Source organism: Mycteria americana, chromosome 3, assembly GCF_035582795.1.
Source record: "Mycteria americana isolate JAX WOST 10 ecotype Jacksonville Zoo and Gardens chromosome 3, USCA_MyAme_1.0, whole genome shotgun sequence".
NCBI lineage: Eukaryota > Metazoa > Chordata > Aves > Ciconiiformes > Ciconiidae > Mycteria > Mycteria americana.
In genome coordinates, this window is record NC_134367.1 from 96,046,592 (window position 1) to 96,065,593 (window position 19,002).

At 36.9% G+C, this 19,002-nt stretch overlaps 1 protein-coding gene across 1 annotated transcript in view; it reads right to left on the reverse strand.

Moving 5' to 3' along the window:
- The window catches only part of KIF6 (kinesin family member 6), a 171,687-nt gene extending 152,991 nt beyond the window's left edge, over positions 1 to 18,696 (reverse strand). Inside the window, exons 1-3 of the mRNA XM_075496206.1 lie at positions 18,590 to 18,696; positions 17,466 to 17,575; positions 14,102 to 14,176 (exon numbers count right to left, since the gene is read on the reverse strand). Of these exons, the coding sequence (XP_075352321.1) occupies positions 14,102 to 14,176; positions 17,466 to 17,575; positions 18,590 to 18,655 (251 nt within the window). The 5' untranslated portion in view covers positions 18,656 to 18,696. The remainder of the gene's footprint in view (positions 1 to 14,101; positions 14,177 to 17,465; positions 17,576 to 18,589) is intronic.
- Positions 18,697 to 19,002: the final 306 nt, after the last annotated feature.

Below are 19,002 nucleotides of genomic sequence, written 5' to 3' on the forward strand. Positions count from 1 at the left end.
AAGTGCTGGTTATGATTCCACAGTTGAGTTTGACTGTAAAATCCAAGATGAAAGTCAATCTTTTTGATATATGTGTGTATAATTATATATATAATTGCATCCTGTCCATATTTACAGCGCTCATTTTTTTTCATTCAGAGTGTTTTAAAACTAACAACCAAGCCAATTTAAGAAAACCCTGCTTGAGGTCCTAAGGAAGCCTGTAAGGAAAGAGGACTACCAACAATATCAGTGAAACTGCTGGCAAAGCCTTCTAAGAGTGAAGCACAACCCCATGAAGACAGGTTGGAGAATAAATTCCCTTTCTAAGTCTAAGAAGAAAACCACTTTTATAAAAGACAAGGGACTAGGAGTTCAAGCAGGACTGACAGAGCTCCTCTGGCTTAGAAGCAAGCTGAAGACTATGATCTCACCTCCTGAAAAGAGTAGATGGGAAGACACTCCAAAAAGGAAAAATCTCTACTGTATCAGCTTGTTCACAAAGAATTAAACTTATGAACTAAACAGAACTAAAGCTTATGTGTACCACATATATGTTTATGAAAGAACAGATTTCGAAACTGAAGATGTGTAACTACCAATCTCGGTATAATATTCTGAATATTAGTCAATGTCAGTTTTTAAAGCCTGTATGTGATAAAGTCTGCATGGATTAAGTCATATAAAATCCATGCCTGATGTTACTAATTCACACTTCTTTTAAGGAACTTCTCTTGGAATCAATGGGAATACAAGATGTTTTAGCTTATTGCTAAAATAAATAAGAAACTATTATCATAGAAAATATTTGCTAAAGATATACTTTGCTCTTTTTCCACTTTTAAGAACTTCAAGTAAAAAAAAATACCAAGTTTTACCAATCTAATTTTAGTTCATTGTCCCAAGGAGTTTTACACTGAAATGGTAATAATATATGTAGGTGGACCAATACCTAATCAATCTATAAATCAATTAAACCAATATCTAATTATTAAATACTCGGGAAGTTTAAGATATGTACTTACTGTTTTCAACCTAAGACACACAATCTCTTTAGGAAAATAAAAAAATAGAAAGCTTCATAACCCTATAGCCACCCATAAAATGTTATTTAAAAAACAACAGCAAACTACACTGCAGAATTACCCTTGACAAAGTGAACGGTCTCTCAGATGCTAAGAGTTAGTATAGTGAGCAGAAAATATACACGTTCTCCCATTCATCACAAAATGTAATTGCAACAGATACCTAAAAAAGTTGGCAACACCAATTATGAGATGACAAGAAGAGACAGTGTCTAAACAGCGTCCACCAAAAGGATCCTTGAAGATTCTCATCTGCAAATTAAAGCTGTCCCTAACAGTAGTGGAACTGATTCTCTACTGGGAAAGGCGCCAGAGAATAAGGAGCTCTTTTCTGCCTATTCTGCAAAATCTACTTTGCAAGGCATCAGTTCACCCAGGCAAAGTCTGCATCTTTGCTCTTCAAATTCTCTGAAAAAAATTCCCAAACCTTTGTTAAACTTAGTATCTGAAAGTACACAGGTTGACATGGTTATTGATGGTAGTCTTGTGAAGACTTTAAAATATGCATACATAAAGATCATACACTAAAAGGATATTTTCAGTCATGCCCCCTCGGTGTTATCAGAATATCCAGAACTTTGCATTTTTTTTTCTCCCAGGAAGTTGAGTTTTGGCATGGTTAAGGAGACACTTTGTTGAATAAATTGTCTCTTTACTACTTCAAACAAAACACATCAAAGACACATAATCCAAGGAGAGGCTTTGCTGAAAAGATCTTTCATGAACTTATGCAATGTTGTATAGCTCCCTGTTCAGAAGTTCATGGACTACTTCCAGACAGATTAGCTAAAATGTTGCTGAAGAAATCTGTCTCCGGTATTATTTTAGCAAAGTTACTCCTGTTATGATTGTCAGAATTCCTGGAGGGCCTTCTTTTTTTAATAATACCAAGCTCAGAACTATGAAGTCTACTGCAGAGAAAAATACGTTTTTAAAATACAGTAACTAAAACTTGTCCAAATTTGTACATTTGTTTCACTGTGTTAGGAAATTCGGAGAGTTCATTTTCCTTACACGCTAAAACATGCAGGCATATATTTGTAACACTTTGGGATAGCCTTAGCTTTTATAAAAAGAAAATAAAGTGGTATTCATCACAAGCCACATAAAGCAATCTTTACATAGTAAAATGTGTATTGATTTTACCTAAAAAATATTTAGGCTTAGCTTTAAAGAAAACAAATACAGAAAAATAGATATAAGAAAGTCAGTTTCTAACAAATAATTTGTTGTTTCAGCTTTGCTTCTACTGCTTTACAACCAGGTATTCCATGTTCCTATCTGGAAAATATGGACCAACTTAAACGTGTAAAGGAAAAACCTAAGTTGTTGTGTGCATGAGCAGTAAGTCCGAAATATTGGACTTTATACCTATGAACGACAAAATCCATTGAATATGGACAAATGTCATTGGCCTGAATTTCTACATGTAAAGAAGTCTCAAAAAAAATTGCCCAAGACCTCAAATTCTGTGAAGACAAGCTTTCCAGAAAAAGATGACATTTTGGGGAAAACACAGACATATAGTAGTTCTGCAAACAATCATATTTCAATCTCATTTAATATAGTGAGCTGTTTTAATATCTTGTTATTAACATGTAGGAGATCTTGGTTACATGACTGCCAAGAAAGGCCCAAAAAGGTCACACTCTGCAAATTCAAATGGATCAGAAGAACTAAAGAAATTGAATCTTCATATTTTAGATTTAACTCATGATGCCAGAATATTAGGATTTCCCAGATTTTGTAGTATAATTAATAATTGTGTTGGTACTTGGTAAATATATATTTTTAAATTGTATACCTATTTTTGTGTTCCAGTGAAAATACTTCTGGTCAAACCATATGAAGACTCACATATCACAAAGCTGTATGCAATGAAAAAATTGTAATGTCTGCTGGATACAGTAATTTGAAACTGAAACATGTATGTCTATGTGACAATATATTTAGATACGTATGCTGTATGTAAAGGTGTGTTGGATGATAAATTTTAGTCTTGTTGCTTTTAATCACTGTAAGAAAAGTCAATTTAAAGCAAAATACTGGTGAGGAAATGTCCTGGTTTCAGCTGAGATAGAGTTAATTTTCTTTATAGTGGCTGGTATGGGGCTATGTTTTGGATTTGTGCTGAAGACAGTGTTGATAATACAGAGATGTTTTAGTTATTGCTGCACTAGTCAAGGACTTTTCAGCTTCCCGTGCTCTGCCAGGTGCAGAAGAAGCTGGGAGGGGACACAGCCAGGATAGTTGATCCAAACTGACCAAAGGGCTATTCCATACCACATGACGTCATGCTCAGTATATAAAGCTGGGGAAGAAGGAGGAAGGGGGGACATTTGGAGTGATGGCATTTGTCTTCCCAAGTAACCGTTACGCGTGATGGAGCCCTGCTTTCCTGGAGATGGCTGAACACCTGCCTGACCATGGGAAGTAGTGAATTAATTCCTTGCTTTGCTTTGCTTGCGTGCGCGGCTTTTGCTTTACCTATTAAACTGTTTTTATCTCAACCCTCAAGTTTTCTTACTTTTGCTCTTCCGATTCTCTCCCCCATCCCACCGAGGGGGAGTGAGTGAGCGGCTGCGTGGTGCTTAGTTGCCGGCTGGGGCTAAACCATGACAGGAAACATCATTATTACCTGCTAAGTATTCTGAATTCATCAACAAGTATCTATGTAATAAGCAGCTCTGATTAGTAAAGTTGGTATCATTAAACATCCTAAAATTATACAACAAAGGTTCCCTTTGGTGGAAGTCAGAATAAGACAGAGAAAAAAAACAAAACAAAACAAAAACAAGAAAAGGAAATATTCATAGACCAGCAAGAAAATGGTAACAACAGCTAAGATAAATTTTAATGAAATAATATTAATTGCAGGCAAACAACTCCTAATCTATGAGTAAGTATTGTTTTATTACAGTCCTAAATCTTCTTCATTCTTCTGTTCTGCAGTATAATTTCTAATCTAAATATATGCCCACTTCAAGATGATTTTAACATAGAAATAGGTTAGATCTGTTCTTACATTTTACTCAAAGAACTGAATGCTTCTTTTCTGGCTAAGCACTGAAAAAATATTGCTGTTTTTTAAAAACAAAACAGCTTTGTGTACAAAGCTAATCAGCAACATTTTTTAAACACAAAGTATTGAATATGTTCTCTATATTGCATACAATTGAAAGCACACCTTTTCCAAGTGAGAGAGAGTTTGTGCACACAACTAAGGAGAATAATTTGATCACACTGCTATATAAACCTAACCATATATTATGACAGCAAGATAATTTAGCATGATGTGACGGGACAAACCAAAAATTTTCAAGTTTTACCTCCAAGCTATGACACAGACTACCAAGAAATCTCCCACAATGACAATCTTTGAGACAGAAATTACAATGCTTTCAGTATTTTTCTAACCAGAATATTGAAATAACCAGCAAAGATTTAGAAAACACACTGAGAAAGAGTTCATGAGACCATGATCCAAAGCTTATTCAAGTCAATGACCACCTTTCCAATAATCTCACTGAGTTTTAGGTGGGATCCAAAGCTTGGGACAATTTGATGCAGATTTTTTTGCTGGTGTAAATGCTTAAACACACTACAGTACTGAAACATATCTGCATGTATCAAAAGTACTTCTAATACTTTATGAACTCCCAACACACATTCTACAAATTATTTTTTCCAATTAACTTGGAATAATCTTAATTTTAATACTCCTCTTGTTTTGGAGAAGAAACATAATAACAAAAAGCAGCAAGCGGAAGTAAATGTTCCTTACCACTTTCAGCACAACCTTAAAACTGCTTCATAACCCAAGTACTGTTATACAAAAGCTTCCATAATGATGGTTGCTCAGGAAAATAAGTTTTGGCCTTATGAAAAATTAATTATAACATGCTTTCTCTTCCGCTGTTTGAACTTTGAGAAACTGATGGAAAAAAAAAAAATCAATCATTGATTAAAATAGCAAGGGTTCAATATTTTAAAAGTTCCCTTATCAGCGGCAAGACAGTCATGTAAAAAATCCTCAGCATCCAGTGGAAAAAAAGTTGTTAATAAGAAATTGTTGTTACATGTAAGGACTTAGCCAGTAACACTGAGGAAGAATAAACAAATGCTGTAATACTGTAGCTGCAACTATGATGGTCTAAAAGTGTAAGAAAAAACATGTATTTAGAGAGAGGTAGCATCTTTTATTAGACTCGCTAATATAATTGGGGGAAAACAAGACTAGGCTCAGGGCTTCAGTGGATTATTGGGTTTTTTTGGTTACATTAGAAATACCCTGCCTCTTCCCTTAAAATCTAGGATGGACTCATATACGACTGTAGTTAAAGGAGAACAAAGCCATGTGGTTTTTTCCCTCAAAGTTTCTTACTCAGTTATCAGTTAACTTGCACTTTCTAATTTACTCATAATTAGCGGTGATTTAAAAACATGCACAGTGAGAAATTAACTTTTCATTTAAAAATTCATTTTAGATGCCTATTTAAGTAAATGGCTGTTACAGAGTTGTGTACTGGCATTTTCAGTCACCCAACTGACTTGCGTCATGCCTGAAAGATGTCTAATTCCTAAATAAAGGGTGTGATGCAGGAGTCTAATTCATGCAAGCAATTCCACTTAAATTGATAGATACGTTATGTTTACAACTACTTAGCATTCCTCAAGTGAGAAATTCCTCAAGTGAGAGCTAGACAATTTATGGGTAGTTACTACAGTTTAAAATATCATTCAGTACTTTGTCCTTGAGTATGTGAGACAATATAAATAGTGGTATAAAGCCCAGTGACAGTAGACAGAGGTTGAAAGCAGACTGAGGTTGTTTTATTGTGGTTGGTTTTTCTGACTACATTTTGTTTTAATTTCCAGTGAAGATCATTTGTTCTATTTAAAGTTTATAGCCACAGAACTTTTCATTTGTTTCTGTGCTCATTGTTAATGAGACTTCAGACAGGCTTGTGCCTAAGTATAACAAAGAACTCTGCTTCCTCTGCTGCTACACTGGTTTTGCTGAATCAAACAAAATAGTAACCATCAAAATTTGCAAAAATTAAAACAAACTCTCCCCCTTGAGTTCTGTGTCCAGTTTTGAACTCCCCAGAAGAAGGATGCTATAAAGAAACTGGAGTGAGCCTGACAGAACCAAGTTAGGTTGGACTGGAGCACATCACACAAAAGGAGAAGCCAAGGGAGATGTTTTCTATCAACCTGGAGAAGAGAAAGCTATTCATGTACCTAATTACCACCTTCCATTATGCAATGGATCGTTACAGAGGTGGACTCAGACTCTTCTCAGAGGCCTACAGTGGTAGGACAAGAGGCAGTGGTCACAAGCTGCAAGACGGGAAAATCCAAGTGGGTTCCAAGTGGGAAAATGTTCTTCACAGTGAGAATAGTTAAGGCCTGGAACAGGTGCCTAAATGGGTTGTGGGATCCACATCTTTGGGACATTTGCAAAGCTCTACTGGGCGAGGGCCTAAAGCAACCTGATCTAACCTTGAAGCTAGACCTACTTTGCTCAGAAGGTTGGCCAGAGGACCAGATGACCTCCAGAGATCCCTTCTGACCTAATTATTCTAATTTGTTGGCAGTAGGCATAATTCACATAGAATCATCAGCAGAAGAAGGAAAAAGTAAACAGTCCTTATCAGTCCCTGAAAACATGCTACAAACTGCTACAAACTCTGTTCTATTTCAGACTAGTCTCAATGCATCAGTTTTATAATCACTAATATGACAGTATTCCTCAGGGAAGTCAGAGTGCTCTGACTCCTTTTGTGTTACTCCAAACTTCATTACGAAAAAGACAAAGAAATTGTAACAAACTTATTCTCAAGTTTTTGACATTGGCAGGTATTACAGGCAAATGTGGAAATCTTGTCTCAGCAATTGGTAAATGAAGCCCATCCAGAACACCAAAAGCCATCACAGCAACGATGAATATGAAGTCTAAGCAAAAAGATTTGCTTGCTCTGACACTTAATTCCTATTGCAAGACATACTTCTCAGTCTTCAAAAGGATTAAAAAGATCATTTAAGTAGATGCATTTAAGCCATCTGTAATTTTTATTGTTTTGTTTTAAAATGAAAAAGTTCAAAGTGAAAAGTTTTTACTGAGTTTATAATATGAATAAATAAAACATGTCTAAATGTTTAAATGAAAAAAAAGAGGCCTTATTAAGTAAGGACTAAATTCTGTGAGTGTTTATATGTAGATAAGAGAAAATCCTGGGAACAAGAAACAAATTTCATCTTTAAAAATTAATTACTTTTATTTTGTTAGTTTATTTCAGCTTCATGTTATTATTTTAACCTGAGTTCTGACATCTTCATTTTAAACGACTGGTAACAAAGAGGCATGTGGTTGGAAAAAATATTCAATAACTATTAAAATACTAGACTAATGAAAGAAGCAGAAAATACGATATTTTTGACCTTGGGATACTGTCAGTCCTCTCCTCATCTCAGTTCTTGCTGTCCTGAAATATTTTACCAATGTCCCTCACTTTCCTTCTTTCTATCTCAGAAAACCACTTCTATCTCAAAAAACTATGAATTGTCATAGTTATTTTATTAAGAAAAAAAATTCAACACAGTCCTGGCAAAACCAGCCCCCAGACATGATGTTTAAGATATAAAAAGAGGGAAGAACTTCATTTGCAGGATCTGGAAACACAGTTTTCAGTGAGGATTTGTCTTTACAGAGACTCAGTATTTAGGTATCTTCTATCACTTGGAGCTCAGATTAAAGTTTCTTTTAATTAAAATAAATGAAGTATCTCAGTATGACATTTTTTTCTTTATGCTTTTGCCAGATTTATGGAACAAATCTAATTTGGTAATGCCTTATCTTTCAAAAACAGCACCAGTTTCCAAATGTGCACTTAACTGTGTTTTTGAGAGCTTACTGCAAGCAAGTTTCCTTAGAAATTTCAAAAGGGCTTTCCTAAAAAAAATAAGGTGTAATCGAGTTTCTTATTTTAACTAAAATATCTAAATATATTTAGAATTCCACCATAAGAACTGCAGAAGTGACACAAAGATACTCTGAATCAAAGTTATTAAACTGTAACCTATAATAAGCCTTCTTGAACAATTCTAAACTGTGCAATTTAAGTCAAAATAAACACGAGCAACTAAGATCATTTGAGATGAAACATTAATTAAGCTTTTCACTTTTTATTGCGTCATAACTGTACACACTTTCAGGAAGAACTGCTAGCATCACTGCTCCAATTTCTCAATTTAGAGGAAATTTTAAGCTACATTTGTTTCAAGCTGACATCCCAAAAAAATAAGTGTCCTTTACTACATATAGATTCTACTGGTCTTTTGTACCTAAATCACCCACATTTGCAATAATACAGCAGTGACACAAGGTTGCCTGCAGGTGAGCCAAGCCACTACTTCCCACACTGTATCACAAAAACATCCAGGTCAGAACGGATAATTGTTCATACAAGCCTGTCATTTAATTAGTTAACAAGGACTATCTTCTAGAAAATCCACATGCTTACAGGCCTGATGCTTACACCTTAAAAAAATTCCAGAAAAAACCCCCTCCACTACTAAAGCATAGTTGTTTTACTAGGCATTCTTCATTTTAATCATATTAGCATGAAGATTTAACAAGTCTTTATAGAAAGGCCAGCTTTGATCATGGTAGCAAATATTGTACCATGCTGATGATACCAAGAGATTTTAACCTGGTTGGGGAGTCACTGTGCCAGGACTATAAAAAGCAAGTAATTGATTTGTATCACAAGGGTCTTACAACATTTTAGTCATTCAATCCTTTTGTATTACAACTTAAGTGAGTTGACATTTATGTTGACATTGCACTACCAAAACTGTACGAGTCTTCATTGAGCTCACTGCGTCGGAAACAATCCTTCCTATTAGGGCACACAGCAACCTGCTGTACCAGCCAGCAACATCTACAAATACAGAGGCAACATGCTGCAGTTCCACTAAACAAGCCTAAAAAGAGAGGAAGGGCAGAGGGGAAGAGAATGAGGGTAAAAAAGGTGGAGAAACAGCTACTGATACTTGACACATGTATAGGAAGATACATAGATATAAGCAAGATTTTTGGAATGCCCAGGTAAGATGAGTCCAAATAAGAATGAAAGTTTAGTGCATCTTCTAAGGAACTTAATTCAGATTATTTCCTCACTGAAGCAGAGAGACACAGGTAAGGAACCTGTAGCTGTTTCAGGTCTCCTAATTAAAAAAGCTGCTTTATTTGACCCATCAAAAGGATGAGTTCTATACACTCCTTTTGAGTTGTAATTTCTTTAGAGTGGAAAATAGCTCTTAAGTTTTTTTGATATGCAAAATGACAAATAATCAATTTAATGGAGGGTTTTGGCTATTAGATGATGAATAAATAACCATGACTGACTTTTACTTTTCTGTTCTCCTGTCACATATACTTCCTGCTGTCGTAGTTTGAAATTGTCCTGAAGACAGTTTGTACTCTTACAACTAATGTTATTAAAACTATTTTAAACATCTAACATGTTGCACATGTATAATTATACTATTAAATACTCATAAAAAAGACCTTGTATTATACAAAAGTAAAAATAAAGTGAACTAAAAAAATAATCTGGAATTCCAGTTGCACAATAATGATCTTTTCCCCAAAAGCCAAACATTTGCACGAAGCCAAAGTTTGTGTAATAACTTCATACAAGAATTGAAATTAAGGAGGTTCTGAAAGACCCATGACAAAGCTAAAAGAGCTATATATTTTCCTATGTAAAATCAAATGATTGTAAGATTTCAGATATGTGGATTTTATTTTTCTTTTTTGACAATTTAAGGTCTACATCACAAGGAAAATACAAATTGCATCACATTTTGAAGCATGAAAAAATCTGCAGATTAAGTACTATCAAAGGAATAGCCCCACTAATTCCACATTCTTCTTGTCAGGAGAAATTTATACTAAGGTATTGTATGTGATAAGGGCTTCCAACAAAACAGAAAATGTTCCTTTTGCTGTAAAAAGATGTAAAGGTATAACTTTTATCTGTCCCTCATAATTAGCTTTAAAAGTAATGAAGAACCATAAAAAAAATTCAGAAATAAGAATCTAAAGTTTTTAAGAATCTCTCCATTTCTTTTACTCGATGATGTTCAAAAACAGAGGTCATAGTTTATTTGGAACCTTTTATTTCTAATAAATAAAAATCTTTATTACAAAACCTTGTAAACTAAGTCAGATTTCATGTTTCAAGCAATTTCTTATCTAATGGTTCAAATTTCAGAGCGATTATTAATCCACAATCCTATCGAAGTCAGTGAAAGTGAAGCACATTCAACATTACTCTAGCTTAGATGGTCAAAAGGAAGCACAATTTGAGAGAAAATTAGCATACCTTTACAAACTACTGAAATTTCATTAGTTTGAAGAAACTTGTAGCTATTTATTTTCCTTGAATACATAGTAAAACACAAATCCCTGAGCTGTTAGTGAGAGAGAAAAAAAAAACAAAAACAAAAAACCCAAACAAACCACAAAACAGCAGGTCCAAATACTTTTGTTATATCATCTTATTCACAGACTTAAACAGGAAGAAAAAAAAATAGCAGAAAAGCAAAGGATGCTCACTGGATTTCTATGAGCATACTCAGTAAAGCTAGAAATATCCTATTAGGATGTTTAGTCTACATCCTGTGGCTTTATACTACAAGGCAATGTAACAATGTAAATATGTTTTCCAAACATTTTCAATTACTGGTGAAATATTTCCTAAAACTGGAAAGAGGGACATTACAAAATGTAGTTAGCATTATAATGATGCTGTTCTGCAAAATATTTTGTCTACGTTTTCTGTTAAGAATAAGCAGCAGAAAAAAAACCCAGAAAAGAGTAAAGGGAAGTAGTTTGTATATTATAGATGCTAATTCTTAGGATAAACAGAGCACACAAGAAGAAACTAAAATCTGCGGCAATGGGAGTATTATCCTGGAGGCTATCAGATCTTTCAAAAAAACATAGGTGATTGCCATCAGGTTTATAAAGAGCTGAGCTGTTTCTTATTTGCATGATACATCTGAAGAGAAAATATTTTCAATGTTATTCTTTAATAAATCAAGACAAAACATTGGCCATATTAGAACTGAAAACAAAACTAATTCCAAAGCACTAAGATTTTCTACTTAATTTCTGATTGCATTCATCATCATAACACTAACATTTGAAGCATTATAAGAGTAACCTTGTTCTTACAAGTAACCTTGTAAGTATTGTTAGACTAAAGCAATACTTAATTATTAGCAAACTGTAAAAGAAGGATGTTTTTTTATTTTCTCTGTTTTTTGATAGAGTAATAGAGGTAGTGCTGGTTCTTAAAGATCAAGTTGGCTCTGCACAAAAAAATGTCAATAATATATATTTAAAAGGAAAAGCAGAAAGCAGAAACAAATAATAAAAAGAAACCAAGTAAGTGATGACTCAAGCATTAACAAAATAATAAAATAAAAACATCAAGCAAATGACATGCTTATAATGGTTTGCAGAGGCTGGCACTTTTGACTGAAGAAGCAAATTAAATGAACTAATGTCTGGTGCCTCTGAAACCACAGGCAAGATGACAATGTAACTGGACTTAAAGAGAGAAAAGTAGTGGCCCAACATCAAAGAAACACACTTAAAAAGCAAAACAAAAAAAAAAGAAAAAAGAAAGTTGCATCCAATTTCCATCCATCCAAGAACAAACTAGAAAGATTTTAGAATCCTGAACACTGCATTGCTGTTTTTAGTTTAAAAAATGCCCAAGATTTTTTTTCTGAGCATTCAAGTCTAACTGAATTTTCTCATGACTGTAAGTATGCATGGCAAAGAGCCTCAAAATGTTACTGAACTATTTCATTGATACTTTCCTGCTACTTTCTTTTCCCTGGCAATACACAGACAAAAACTGTTCTGTCAGTAAAGTGACTCCAACAACAGAAATGAGTGCATTTTCAACAGTTTTTCCCTGCAAGAGAACGTTGACTTAGAAAGAAACGAACAGTGAAAAACATTTTGATATGTAATACTGTGGTCTTTCAGAGTAACAGGGCCATTCTTATTGTCCCACAATGGAAAGGAAAATTGAGTCATTAACTATAGGGTGAAATAAATTTCAGGCACAGTTAAGGACTCCATTAGCCAAGGAACCTCATGACTATGAAGACATTTTGAAATACATATTTTTGCCTAAGAAAAGGTAAAAATGAAGGAACAGGATGAGAAACAGGAACATACTTCAGGTATTGCCTACTCTACTATAAAAACACAAGCAAAATTATCCTTCAATATTATCAGTAACACTAAAATATCAATTAGAATACAAGCTTTAACATGTTACAACACACAGAGTGAAAAGTCTTGTTTCAGTTAAGAATGATTTTATAAATCAATTTTAGCATTAGACAGCTATTTGCAGATAATTGTATGTCTAAACACACCTGATTTTTATAGCTTTTAAGTACCTAAAAATCTATAAAAATCAAAACTAAACTCTACATAATGGAGCAAATCAATGTATAAAAATCTTGTATCAGCCAACACTGACACAAAGGAAAACAATACCACTTCCTCTTTATTAGAGCACTGTATAGGTGAATTATTCAACTGGAAAACCTTTCCATATTCTAGCAAAACATTCCAAAGGAAAAAAATTAGTCAGTCTGTTGCTAGTTAGCTTTGATACTCTGAGTTTTTGTTGAGGATAATTCAATCCATAGCATGTAACAACAAGAGTTTTAACCCTTCTCTTTCCAAGCACAGTCAAATAAGATACAGAAGGGTTTGTCTGCAGTTACCATTAAACTCAGAAGTATTTAAAGTTAAGTAAATGAGTTAACCTGAAGCTATATGTTATAAAGTCAGATAAGCAAAGAAATCCCTTTTGGGTGAAAGAAGAATGTAACAAAATTTTTTTAAAGCATATTTAACTTATTCTAGTGAATTTTCAAATTCACTAGCTCTTCATTTTCACTGTCAATTATCCTCCTGCTTTATGTGGGACTTTTAAGAGGGAAATAGAGGGGAAATTCAAGAAAATGAAATTGTAAAGAGCTAGGTATATTTTTACATCCAAGTGACAATTTGAGAAAGACTAAGTGTCCAACTGAGGACATCTGTTTTCCTTCAGTGCAAAACATGTGGCAGTGCAATAGGCTGAAGAATAACTTGCAGAATCATAGCTTAAACCAACGGATGGGTCAGACAATGAATGAGAAAAGTTGGTACCTAAAGTAATACTTCCCAACTCACTACAAGTTTGGATTCTGATCAGTAAGTCTGATAAACATTATGCAGAAATTCTGCTTCCTCCAGTGTGGGATTTTCTCCCCCACTAAAACCAATACTAACTTCAGCAATGTGGTCATAAGCTGAGCGAAGAGAGTGGCATATTGGAAAAGCCATCCAGTTCAGAGTGGTATTCAATCCACAGGAATGAATGAAGAGGGCTTCTATATCAGTCTTAAATGCATGCCTTTGCAAACTCTAAAATATGAGCATTGTTTAATTATTATATGGAGGAGAAATGCCAAAATCACTGCCCTACACGTTAAGACAAAAATAACAAGGGCAAAATTTGAGAATATATCCACAGGTATTAATTCATGAGTGTCCCTAACTTAATGAAAACTAAACAGGGGGATAAGATTTTCGTTAGGTTTACCCCTTCATGGAACTCTGTGGGGAATACTTTTCTAATGCAATGAAGAGAGCTCATATTATAGACAAAAAACCAATTAGACATGGATTTCCATGCCTATGCAACAAAAGGGGCAACAGTAGCAGTGCTATTTTAGGAGTAAATAATGGAACCTTACCATACACAAAATTCTCAGGGGATTGTTGCATATCTCCTCGGTTCAGAGATGTCAGTATTTAGAAAATTAAAACATCAATCCACTTTTACAACAGTGGGACAAACATTTGCCAGCTCTCTTCCAAGTAATACAATGAAAGCTATTTTGACCCTGTGTTACCCCGATTACTTGCAAGATCAACAACGTACCATTCTGCTACTGGTTTGGCAATGCTGTCAAAAACCACATCTTGTTTTGCCTCTTGATCAAAAATTTTCTGAAATCTGAAAATATTAAGCAAATAATAATTGCTCAGAATCTTGAAACACTACTTGATTCATACATTTTTGTTTGTGTTTGTAATAGTCAATGTTTACATCATTAGGCTTACATAACTTAGTACAATGTTTTCCCTGTAGTCTTAACCACAGCGTGCTGTTGTGCTATTGTACATAAATAGGCTGTACACAGTGCTGCTTTGACAAGATCTCTACAATAAAATCCTCTGATAAAATGATGTGGCTTAGAAAAAAATAAACCGTATTTTAAATCTATCAAGAGAATCGGTGTTTGTAACTGGCACCACACTGAAACCTGGATAAATAGATTACACTATAACCAAATACAGCATCCCACCAGTATAGCCAGGCTCACATTTTTTCGTAAGTACTTCCTTCATTCTGCTGCACAGTTACTGTAAGTCATAAGGAGATATTGAATTCAGTCTAAGTTTTGTCACTTCCTATATAAAATATCTGCAGTTGTCTTACAGAATCAAAGAATGCTTCAGGTTGGAAGGGACCATCTGCTCCCATCCCCCTGCTCAAAGCGGGGTCAGATAAAGCAGGGGTCTGTACAGTCAGGTTTTCAGTATCTCCATGCATGGAGGCTCCACAACCTCTCTGGGCAACCTGTTCCAGTATTTGGTCACTCCACAGTAAAAAAGGGTTTTTTATATTTCTCGTATTTCAATTTGTGCCCATTAGCTCTTGTCCTGTCACTGGACACCACTGAGAAGCATCTGGCTCCATCTTCTTTATTCCTCCTCTCCCCATCAGGTGTTTATACACATTGATAAGATCCCCTTGAGCCTTCTCTTCTCCAGGATAAACAGTCCCAGGTCACTCAGCCTCTCCTCACATGTCAGATGCTCCGTCCCTTAATCACCTTTCTGTCCCTCTGCTGGAGCCCAGAACTGGACACAGAACTCCAGATGTGATCTCACTGGTGGTGACTAGAAGGGAAGGATCAACTTCCTTGACCTGCTGGCAACACTCTGCCTAATGTAGCCCAGAGGCTGTCGGCCTCTTTGCTGCAAATGGTGTATTCCTGACTTATGTTCAACTTTTTGTCTACCAGGACTCCAGATCCTTTTCTGCAAACCTGCTTTCAGTCAGCCCTGAGCCTATCCTGGTTATTCCTCACCAGGAGCAGGACTTGTCATTTCACTTTGTTGAACTTCATAAGATTCCTAGTGGCCCATTTCTCCAGCCTCTTGAGGTCCTTCTGAACAGCAGCATAATTATCTGTTGCACCAACTATCCCTCCCAGTTTCATATTGTCTGTGAACTTGCTGAAGCTTCACTCGGTCCCATCGCCCACATCATTAATGCTGAACAGTACTGGATCGCAGTATTGCTTACACCACTAGTGACTGGCCTCCAGCTGGACTTTGTACCCCTGAGCAACCCTCTGAGCCCAGCAGCTCAGCTCATTTTCAACACCCCTCACTGTGCACTTATCTAGGCTCTCCTGATCCCATTCCTCAGACAGCCTTCCTGGGTCACCTGACGCTGCTCCCACCTCTTGTGCACTTCCTTTTTATGTTTGCATTTAGTCAGAAGCTGCTTGCTCATCCACGCAGGCCTCCTGCTGCCTTTTCGTCATTTCCTGCTCATCAGGATGGACTGTTCTTGAGCTTGGAGGAGGTGATCCTTGAAAATCAGCCAGCTGCCCTGGACTTCTCTCCAGGTCTGTGTCTCATGGGATTCTTTCAGGCAGGTCCCCGAACAGGCCAAAGTCTGCTCTCCTCACTCCAGAGTTGTGATCCTCCTTTTTGCCTTGGTCCCTTCTCTCTGGATCCTGAATTTCACTATCTCATGGCCACTGCAGCCAAGACTACCCCCAGGTTTTACATCGCTGATCATTTCTTCCATGTTTGCAAATATGAGGTGCAGCAGAGCTTTTCCCTTCATCGGCTTTTTAACCATATGTTAGGAAGTTGTCATTAATACACTCCAGAAACCTCCTGGACTGCTTGTGCCCTGCTGTGTTGTCCCTCCTATCTGGAACTGTATACTCACAGAGAACTTCAGAGGATATACAGAAAGGCACTATGGATGCCAGGTATATAGAAAGGCACCATGGACTGCAAGGGATTATGTGGTGTGTACAACATCACAGACAAATGCAATACACAAAGTATAGAGGCATATATTCTATCCTGTTAACCCTTAATCAGTCAAGTCATTCAAACAATTGTGTTTGATTCCCATATAAGAAAGCAAGAACAAAGGATAACAATGTTTGAGGTGACCAGGATAAACAGACTGCATGAAAGTATGAGTTTTATGGAGGCAAAATAAATGTTTGCTCCATAGCATTATTTTTGCATTGTCTTAAGAATAATAAGGCATAGTGTTTCTCAAAATCCATCTCTATAGACTTTTTAATAAATGATAAAGTCAGAAAAAAACATCAGCATTCATTACAGCTGGCTTGGGCATCTGCAACCTAAGCTAGTTTCGCATATTAATCTGGTTGGAGAGGGCAGCTCCTCTCTTCCCAAGCAGAACAGATTTCTTTGGCTGATGTAAAATGACATCAGTCTGAGCGGCAGATGTTTATCTGGGCCTCTCTTTTTTAATAGCATAAAGCAACAAATTTACTTGATTCGGTATTTTAAAAAATAAAGATTATTCAACTTGGAAAAAGACAATCTCAACCTAGTCATTAGAGGTGGTTAAACATCTAGCTTTCTTCATCATCAAAATTTTAAAATGTTGCCTCAAAGTTTTCTGTTGAAAAGATAAAAATATGTGATTGATATTGCTGGTAGTTATTTTTAGTTTCTAAAAACTATTTACATTCTACAACCACGGTTTTGTTTCTTTCAACAGTCTCTGGTTTTCTTTACTGTGTTTTGGTTATGTCTGAAACAGTTTCTAAACAGAGTGTTTTACATCAAGACATCTTTAGCCAGCCTATGCCAACTCATTAGATCACAAGAGGAACAGACAGTCCTGCATTCAATTTTCATACGCAAATTCAAAACAAGCTGTAAAAATGGAATAACTGATAAATAAAGATGCAGTCTTTGAGATGAGACTTAGAAATGTATAATGACTTGCAATGGATAGACAAAAAATCCACAACTTTATAAAATGCTATCAAACTTGTTCAGGTACAGAGCATAATATGCTAGAGTATTCCTCGCATTAATGGACTTGTAAAAAAATAAACCTGTCTATACCAAAGCTTGTTTTTAAGAATAGGCTTTTCCAGGTTCTATAGATCTACACAGTGATATCCATCACTAAAGGTAGAAGATAAAAAGATAAGGATTCTACTTACTTGAACTTGTAGCTCTCTCGTTTATTATTGACAAACCCATCTGCTAAATCACGTGGCACGATAATTTCCAGACTGGACAGAGATTTCTCATTGTCATCAACCGAATAAATCTAATAAGCATGGATATGAATTAACAAAATAATTTTATAAGTAGAACAGCACAGCCCTTTGGTATAACACTTATGTAAGCTTAGCACCTGTAACCGCCCAAAAAAAAAAAACTTCACGCAAATCTCAGAATTGCATTGTGCACCATAGCTAATCAGGATGTCAAAACAACATAGCAAACCGGAATAGTTCTGCCTACTTCAGAAGCCCTTAATACATGAGCAGATCCTCCTTCAGCTATTATACAACCAAACAAGCACGTACTACCACTATCCTGTTTGTTACCATGTAAACACTACAATGAGATTTGAAACAGAAATGTAGCCTCTTTGACATAATTTGCTTACTAAACCACTTCAATGTCTGAGCTGTTATAAAAAACAAAGCACAGCCCTCATTGCAACCCCCTCCAAAAAACCTGGAAGAATACATTAGGAAAGACTACGACAGAATGAGTAGAGCTGGTTTAAAACAAGACAATGAAGAGACCTAAATGCACCATTTCTGAGGAACGCCTTCATTAGGCGTTTATTATGCCTTCATTATCTTTATTATCCCTTGCAAGGACAGCTAAATATTGGGAGTTACACGTTCCCCTTCAATGTTCAGAACAGTGTTGAACTGCATAAACCCAGTGACCAGCGTCAAATGTTTTTTCTGTGGAGCCTTTCTCTAAGAACTAGGCAGGAAAGAAGTTCCTCGCCCGCTCCCCCAACAGTTGCAGTCTAAGCTCCTGTACTTCGTGATTTTGTTAACTTCTTAAGGCTTCGGAGAACAGGGCTGTGGCTTTCCGCTCCGCACCCGAGCACGTACAAGCCCCTCGGCTCTCACAAGCCGGCCGGGCCGGCGGGGCCTCTTGCGGCGGGGGGGCCCACCCTCGCTGCCCGCTCCCTCCCGCCTTCAGCCGGCCCCGCCGCACGCAGGCCCACGGGACGCCCTTTGGCTCGCCTTTGGCTCGCCCCAGCCGCCCCACTCCACTCCACTCCCCTCCCCGGCAGCACAGCTTGCCGTCCTACCCCCGCCTGCTGCCGCCTGCTCAGCGGCTTCACCCGCGCGTACACCCGGATAGTTTCCTTCACCATCGCTGTCCGCCAAGTGCGGGGCAGCCGGCCTAGCAACGGTAACCACGGCACGCTACCCAGCGTGCACCGCGGCGGGCGGGAAGGGGCGGCAGCTGCGGGTGCTTGTGAGGTGGGTCTGGCTCCTGCCGAGTCACCTCACGCTTTCGGGTGGCTTTGGCAGGGGCTTGTTTGCTCCCTGGCGAGGCTTGGAGAAGAAGGAGGGAGCGGGAGCGGGAGCGGAGCGAGCAACCGGGCTTCATCTGTGAGAGGTGGCCGCTTGCCGTGGCAGTTAATGGTAATTCCCTGCCAGCTGTTTTCCCCGAGGCCGAAGTGTCATGGCTGTGAGAAAGGGGAGCTTCTAAACACTG